This window comes from Manacus vitellinus, unplaced genomic scaffold, assembly GCF_001715985.3.
Source record: "Manacus vitellinus isolate BGI_N305 unplaced genomic scaffold, ASM171598v3 scaffold_15_pilon, whole genome shotgun sequence".
NCBI lineage: Eukaryota > Metazoa > Chordata > Aves > Passeriformes > Pipridae > Manacus > Manacus vitellinus.
Window position 1 is genome coordinate 1,679,857 of NW_021939122.1, and position 8,038 is coordinate 1,687,894.

At 36.4% G+C, this 8,038-nt stretch overlaps 1 protein-coding gene across 16 annotated transcripts in view; it reads left to right on the forward strand.

Moving 5' to 3' along the window:
- The window catches only part of KCNMA1 (potassium calcium-activated channel subfamily M alpha 1), a 458,566-nt gene extending 451,853 nt beyond the window's left edge, over positions 1 to 6,713 (forward strand). For 6 of the 16 annotated variants that reach the window (XM_029958460.1, XM_029958461.1, XM_029958463.1 and 3 more), the window contains one exon: positions 3,840 to 6,713. In XM_029958460.1, coding sequence (XP_029814320.1) covers positions 3,840 to 3,994 — 155 coding nt within the window. In that variant the 3' untranslated portion in view covers positions 3,995 to 6,713. The remainder of the gene's footprint in view (positions 1 to 3,839) is intronic. The other 10 variants (XM_018068974.2, XM_018068976.2, XM_018068972.2 and 7 more) reach the window with 4 other exon arrangements.
- Positions 6,714 to 8,038: the final 1,325 nt, after the last annotated feature.

Here is an 8,038-nt window from a genome sequence, read left to right on the forward strand (position 1 = left end):
TATACAAGTCGAAGAAATCTGTATTTTGATCATTTTACTTTAATTATTTATATCCTTTTTTATGCTGCAGGGAAGAGTCTTACACAGAAATGTTAATTTTTATTTATTGGTAATAAGAGCATGAAGCCTTTAGAACCTTTGTGGATGCACTGGGATGCTGATAGCCCATTAAAACATGAGTGTTTGAGAGGAAAAGTAAATGTTTTCTGCTTTCTGAGACATGCAGTTACTTATCTGTTCCAACATCTCTCAGGTGATGCTGTCAAAAACAAACCTGCCAAATAGTGTAGGGAGATCAGGGACTCTCTTCAATAGCTCTTAAAAAGAAATGAAAAAGTGTGCCTATTATCTCTATAATGTAGAAACACATATGGTAAAGATCAATATGCATATTCCAAAAGGGGGAGAAATCGAAACATGACAGAGTCCTAAAAAGAGCTTGGTGGATATAACGATATTGAAAGACTTAAAAAGGGGATTTTCTGAACTGCTTTAAAGGATAGAGTAAGTAGTTTATTTAAGATAAGTAAAAATCTGTGCTAAAACTCCAGAAGACATATCACAGTCAGACTGTGAGCGTAGCATAAAAGAATGAAAAGTGTAAGACATTCAAGAAGGATATTTAGTAACTTGGAGCAGAATATCTAAGTGGTCAAGAGTAAAGATGAGGAGTGTTAAGCTTACATTTCAAAGGTAAGTATAGAGGTTGATGAACTTTCACAGGAAATTCATTGTTATGTGGCCAAAGACAATTTTAACAGCAGAAAGGAACAGGAAAGCTATAAAGCTGGGTCCACCCATTTGATACTGGAGATGCTAGTGCTTAGATCAAAGTTTCAGCACTGGCAAAAAGAAATCTAAGCAGCAGAAGAAATTAGAATCTACCAGTTTCTGCAATTATTATTAATGTTCTGTATTTATTACTTACCAGCTAAATGCAAAAAGAGATGCAATGGTGTCTTTTTAAAGATCAGCTCCCCATATATATGAGTTTTATTGTAAAGATTAACATATAAATAATTAGCTTGTTTTGAAAATTTTAGGGAAAGCAGAGTGTTTGGAAGTGCTTTACACTGGCTGCTGAGAAACACAATGCAGTTATGATCCTTAGCACTCAAGCAGTTCTGCCCTTTCTTGCTACGACATCGAATTAACTTGCACCAAGTTCTGTTTGTAAGGAAAGTTTGTGCACCATGTGTTAGAAAAGAAGTTAGCAGTGCTTAACTTGTCTCAAAATCATTTTAAACACAAACCATTAGAAAACTGTTAGTTTGAAATTGTTTATGTGATCTCGCAAGGCTTTTAAAACATGATAACCATCACACTTTACACCTCTCTGAAAGGTTAGTTTAATCGTAGATCACATAAAATTGGTTTCCACAAATGCATAATGGTTCATGTGTCACACTTGAACTAAATGGTTTTTTAAATGGAGCTGAAATTATTTTGATGTGTACACATTCCCAGATTTTTTCTTTTTCTGACAACCTTTCTTAAACTGGCCCCCATCAGGAATCATTCCCTTAAAGTCTCATTAATAATTCAGATGTTCTGATTACTTTAAAAGATCTATGGAATTGAGGCTTCTTTTTTTTTTTTAACTGCTTGACAAAAAGATAAATGAATGTAGAAAGAAGCGGTAGGAGTCTGGCAAGCTGTAGATCATCTCTGAACAGATTGTAACTTTATCATTCTGTCAGGAAGAATAATTTAAAGCACTTAATCAGTTAGCTTCAGTGTGCAGGATGTAACATTATGAATTCCTATCGTCCAATCTGTTCAAATCAAAGGGAACTTAATTATAATAGGTAAAAGAGAGAGGAAGATGGGAGATTGAACATTGTTCAGATTCAGGCAACTTTAAGGGGGTAGGGAATTATTCAACCTGGTCGCAAATGAGTAGGATCTTTTTAAACAGAAGTAAAAAGCATTTTAGAAAATGACAAGAAAAACAGTATAATATTGCCATTTGCTTTGAGTAACGAGTAATATAATTCCTTTTTTTTCAATTTAATTTTTTTAAAAAGTGTAAGAACAGGTAACAAATAGATTGGGAAAAAAAAAAAAGCTGGATTAAATGCTTATGAGTTTGGGGTTTGTTGTTGGGGGATGGGGGCACTGCATGTATATTCTTGAAGTCCATATCAAGTGTAAGTGTTTAAATGGAATATTCACAAAAGTGACTGAGAAGTCCAGTAATTCTGGAAATTAGGCTACCTCTTGAGAGGCTCTATATCCAAAGCTGGTTGCTTACTTTTGTGCAGTTATGCCCAGGTATTTGTCCTTTATTCTTCCCAGTCTTTCAGTTTCTTTTCTCTCCTTTACCTCCTGAGCTTTTGTGCTTGATCCTTGAGTTTCCAAGGTGGATTTTGCTTTGCTTATTTTTAATCATTTATTTATTGAAAAATGAGTATTTCTTCCACTCCTATCCCGATTCCAGATAGTGCAGCATTTCAGTGGTTTGTAAAAGTAGCAATCTGTATTACGTAAGCGAGACACTAAAGCTTCTGCAGCATTTTGGGTTCCCCATTGGAATGAGGAATAGTGCATACATGTAAGAGCAGCAGCTCTGACATGGCACACTTTAAATCTTACATATAATAATGAAAATGCCCAGAACCATAAGTGTCCACTGCCCTGCCCTCCCACCTCTGGAATTTGGGGAAGGAGGACAAGAATGGAGACCCCTGTTCACAAATGCTTGTCAAAGCACAAGTATGCCTAATGGCCATAAGCCACTCTTTAGACCAGGAGTTTCTAAGTCTTTGAATAGAACTGTCTTATAAAGTTGCACACCTGTAATTGAGAAATTACAAAAGAAATTGCTCTCTAAAGGGTTTAATAAAATTATTTTTATTTTTTCCTTTTGTGAATTTTAAAAAGTTTTTGTCCACACCCACGTATGAGCAGTGCAATATAATGGTTACAATGATAAACAGCTAGAGAATGGCTGCAATGCTGCAGCCCCTCAGCATCCTCACTCCCTCCCACATTGCTCCCATCCCACCTTAAAGTGTACCATAAAATTCCTCCTGTGTTCATGGAAACGGACACTGCCCAAAGATACAAAAGAAACAGCTTCCTCTAATCTTCCTTTAAGTCCTTGCTTCCTTTGCCTTTCTCTCACCTATGACAACCAGTCCATTCATGATTAGCTGGAGCCCCTACTACAGTCACCTGCTGCTCCCGGTGTATTCCATACACCTTCTTAAACTGTAGAGTTCAACAGTGCCCAAGCACCGATGTTTCGAAGTAACGATATAAATCCCACCCTGTGTAGGAAGGCTGCCATCTGGCAGCATGAATACAAGTCCTGTTTATTCTAGCACCAACTGCAGAAAGCTCTTTTCATTCTCCTGCATGATTTCTGAGACAGCAGTAGCAACCATCCGGAGGTTGAAATGGTTCAGAGAAGTGTCTGCCTCTTTAGGTGCTTCTCTGTGTATACACTCACATGCAATTTTTTGCATTACCCTTATCCCAGCTGCTCTCCCTGGCTTCTCAGTATCATTTTTTCAATAAATGAGTCAGAGAGTGTTCACCTAAGCATGGGATAAAAAAAGATCCAACAAGAAAACTAACGTATTGGCAGTTTTCTTTAGTTTCTATTATCAAATCTGCAAACATCATCTTCCTTTCATGAACAGTATTTTCAGAGGTATTAATCTCATGCTGTACTGCTAGTAATTAATCAATCACCTTCTGTTGATCTATTTTCTCTATAAACTTTACTGACTGCTCCCCCCCCTTTTATTTGAATGTTTATGTGTATATGTAGTTCACTAATTAAAACTTTCATTTTCCTTCCTTATTCTGTCTCTACCTGTTTCACTCCTTAGCAGAAAAGAAATGGTTTACAGATGAGCCGGATAATGCCTATCCCAGAAACATTCAAATCAAGCCCATGAGCACTCACATGGCCAATCAGATCAATCAGTATAAATCAACAAGCAGCTTGATACCACCAATCCGAGAAGTTGAAGATGAATGTTGACTCCTTCGAGGCCAGAACTATTTTTTTAAAGCCTGACAAACTTCATGAATGGTGATGTGACATTTATTCCTCTTACATGCTGAACCACTGATGGAGAAGTTAAGAAGGGCAAGCTTAATGGGAAACTGAAGTAGACAGATCTTTGTTTGTCTGCCTTTAATATTGCTTCCACGTATTTTGGAAACTATTTCATTTATAAATGAACATAATCAAAACTAGTCATGTATAGCCTCTAGCGTTTTAAATTATTTTTATTTATTAGAAAAAAATATATTTTTTTCTTTTTTTTCATTGTCAAGTATTTTCCCTTAAAAAAACCTGCATGTGTGGCCAGACTCCTAAGAATTAAAAAAAAAACCAAAACAAACAAGAAACCCTCAGTCTTGGCTTAAAGGAGAATGATGGTCACAGTTATAAGGATGTGTAATTAAGGGAGGCAAATGATATATTTACAAAAAGGGGAAAAAAAAAGGTCCAACTTGTATTTTAGTAAATCAAAAAAAAAAAAAACAACCAAAAAAAAATCACCCTACAACAATTCACCAAAATGTTTCTTTACTGGAAGATTTGTATTTTGTTCAGCATCAACACCAGCTCTTAATAAACTGAACTTATTTATTTTCAAAGTCGAAGGTCATATTTTTGTACATGTAACATTCTTCTGAAATATCCTTTGTTTTATTAACATACATAGATCATCTTAATTGCCAGTTATGTGAGGGTCCAATAACCCCCCACACCCACTACACCCTGCCCTGTCTCACGTGCACACACACCCACGGAGAAACCCAGCATCCTCAGTAACTTTCTGTAACACTGGCATAGGGAATGTCCCTGCCCTAAACCAAGGACCGTGTAGATAAGGTGCACTTGCTATAAATGGCAAATCTGGCCATCTCACTTCACTTCCCATTAGCCATCAGCAGTTGCTAATTTCAGGAAGGCAGGTTTGGCAATTCTTTTGCCATGTATTACAGTGCTTTCATCCAGGCTGCATAAAATGGCGCATGGAAGCATAAGTTATAAACTGTCTCATCTACCATATTTTGTTACTTCTTTACTTCAAAAGTGCTGATGGCCTTTCATTGGTCTGATTTGGTTCAAATGCTTCCTGATACATATAGAGATTTAGCTCCAGCTCCTTGCACTTTGGTGATAGCTCATACCTTAGTAAAGGACACACTGAATCTCCTTTTGGGGAATTCAGATCAAGATAAAAACTGGTTTAGCCTCAGCTCTATAATCGTGCAACATGCTGTCCTCAGTTAATTCTTGCACCAAGCAACATCTTATTTTAGCAGTTGATTTTTGGTTTCGTTTTTTTTTTTTTTCCCCTCTAATTTATTTTCACTTTGCTGGGACACCACACATAAAAGTACAGTAATAACCAAATCAAAATAATAATGAATGTATTTATTATGATAACATGCAAAAGGCCTTTGATAGGTGCCTTTTGTGTCAGCAGTTTCACAAAGTTGCCAACAAGCTTTATAGCCATCAGACAAAAATGTGATGTTTCATATCTGTGCTGCAGTACCTATCCACCCAAGCATTTATGTTCTAAATGATTTAGTAACTCTCTCTATCTCAAAGAAGCAACATCTGACACAATTGTATGAAGAAAAACAAAAAGAAAAGGCTGTGGTAATAAGGAAACAAAAACCAAAAAACCCAAAACAGAGTCATCAGGAAAGGCAGATTTTCATTGTGCAAGTTAACTTTAGGCTTTGTAATTTTGCAGAATTGTTAAACACCACAATAAAACATACTGTGGTATTTTTATCAGTAGAGAAATATCAGTGAATCAATCAAATACAAAGCAGATGATGAATTTATTGTGAAAACAATGATGTCCACTATATAATCCAACATTTAAGCCAATCTATTCAGCTTTAATGTTTGTCCACTGGCTGCAGTACAAGTATAACCATACTAACACCTAATAGGCTTTATTCTGGAGTGACTTCTTGGACTGTGACTATTTTGTTGTTACATTTGTAGAATAGCTATTTAAAGACAATAACAAGAATTGTTAATACAGTATCTGTAAAATTGGATTGTTTAAAATATTTCACTCTCCTACAAAGTAAAAAAAAACAGTTCAAGTAGTTTTTCATAATTATTTAGACCATGTTTAACACATTTCACAGTCCCCAAAAGAGAAGATAATTCCAGTGAGTTCTTCCGATCTACGCTGCATCAGCCTAGTGACACATTATAATTTACATCCAGTTTCTGCGTTGGGTCATGTTAAGCCTTTTCTTTGAAGTCAGTGCTCCTTTTTCGTTTATGAACTGCATATTATAACCAGAATGGAAAAGCTGGTCCTGAGTACAGGTGAATTTTAGAAATTTGTGCTCAACCTCACCAAGTACATGTGATTTCTTTTTTTTTTTTTCTTAGAAGACTGGTGTTTACTGTAGAGGCATAGAACATTATATCTTATACTTTATCATACACAGTGCCATTTCTGAGTGTCTTTCCTTCAGAAGTGAGCATTCCCTGGATAAAACATACTAGTGAAACAAATACAACACTCCTACATAGCTAAGGTGTGTGTGTGTGTGTGTCTCTGTCCAGTTTAACTGTCACACCCAAAAATACCACACTACCAACTGTATATAAATAAAGGACAAAAATCTGAACACACTCACGCACTGTCCTGGCACAGACAGTTCCATATGTAGTGATAGATAGAACACCACCTGTAGAGAGCAAACAAGACAGAGAGAAACAGGTAGAGTTATGACTTTACATTTCCCCTTTACAGAAAAGCTAAAAACAATAGTCTTTTCCAACTCCTATTTTTGATGATCAAAGATGCAGGATTGACTTCTGGCAATTAGATGGAAGAACATGTAGAAAACCTGTTGGAGATCTTTGATATTCAGCCATTAAAAACTACAATAAGGTCAGCATCAATATGTGGATATATGAAGTTACATTAAAGCTGGGAAAAGGCTGGGAAAGGGGCCTAAGTGACAGCTGACAGACCACACGATGACTGATGTAGAGATAAGTTCTTGATTTTTATTAATAATTCTTAATCCTTTCTGAAAAGGCAAAAAGAAAAGGGCAGGGTGAGAGGAATTTCGAGTTTTTCAATACTTGCATGCACTATTGATACAGGTTATACAATTTTTTTTCGGTAACTCCTATTGGATAGATAGTGTGTCTGTATGTGTGTGTGTGTTTGCATATATGCATGTCCACACATACACATATATGTAGACATACACACATATACATGGGGGTATATATGTATTTGATTGAGTCATCATATGAGGGTGGACATCATTTTTACTGTCCATGCATTGGGGCAAAGAAAGACACAAACAAAAGAAAATATGTGGATAATAGGGTAGCACATGAAGGAGTTGTATCTGCTGTTTCCTCCTGGTTTGACCAAAAAGCAGCCATTCTTGTTAGTTTTATGAGGGATGCACTGTAAGTTCACTGCAGACACACACCTCCCTCCACTGGTGCAGCAGGCACGTGCTCCTCACATACATACACTTGCACATTGCCAGAAAGTCTGCTCTCTCTCTCTCTATTTCATGGCTGTTATTTTAATTTGTCCCCATGAAGCACTAAGATTAAAGGATAAAACTGTCCTCTAATAGATTTGGTGGCAAGTGCCAAGCACAGCAAAAGTTAAGCTATAAAGAAGATATTCATAGTCTAAATGCAATTTTTTAAGGCCTCTATCTGATTGTCTTACTGCTGTAAGAAATGTAAACATTTCCTTGTAGTTTTTGAAAATGTACTAAAACTGTCACTGCCATCTTAACAGCTTGTCTTTCAAATCAGCATCAATGGCCAAACAGTAGGAAATACAGGTGACAGAAAGTACAGACCCCTTGATCTGGGTCAGGCATGGTCACTTGGATATGAAAAGACTTAATTGGCCTCAGCAAATGTGGAAAAGGGCAAATGTAGTTTGCATGCACTGTACAAGGGACACTACAAATTATTTTTGTTGTTGGGTGGTGGTGGGTATTATTGTTGGATATTTTTGGCCTGTGTAAGGAAGATTTCACATTT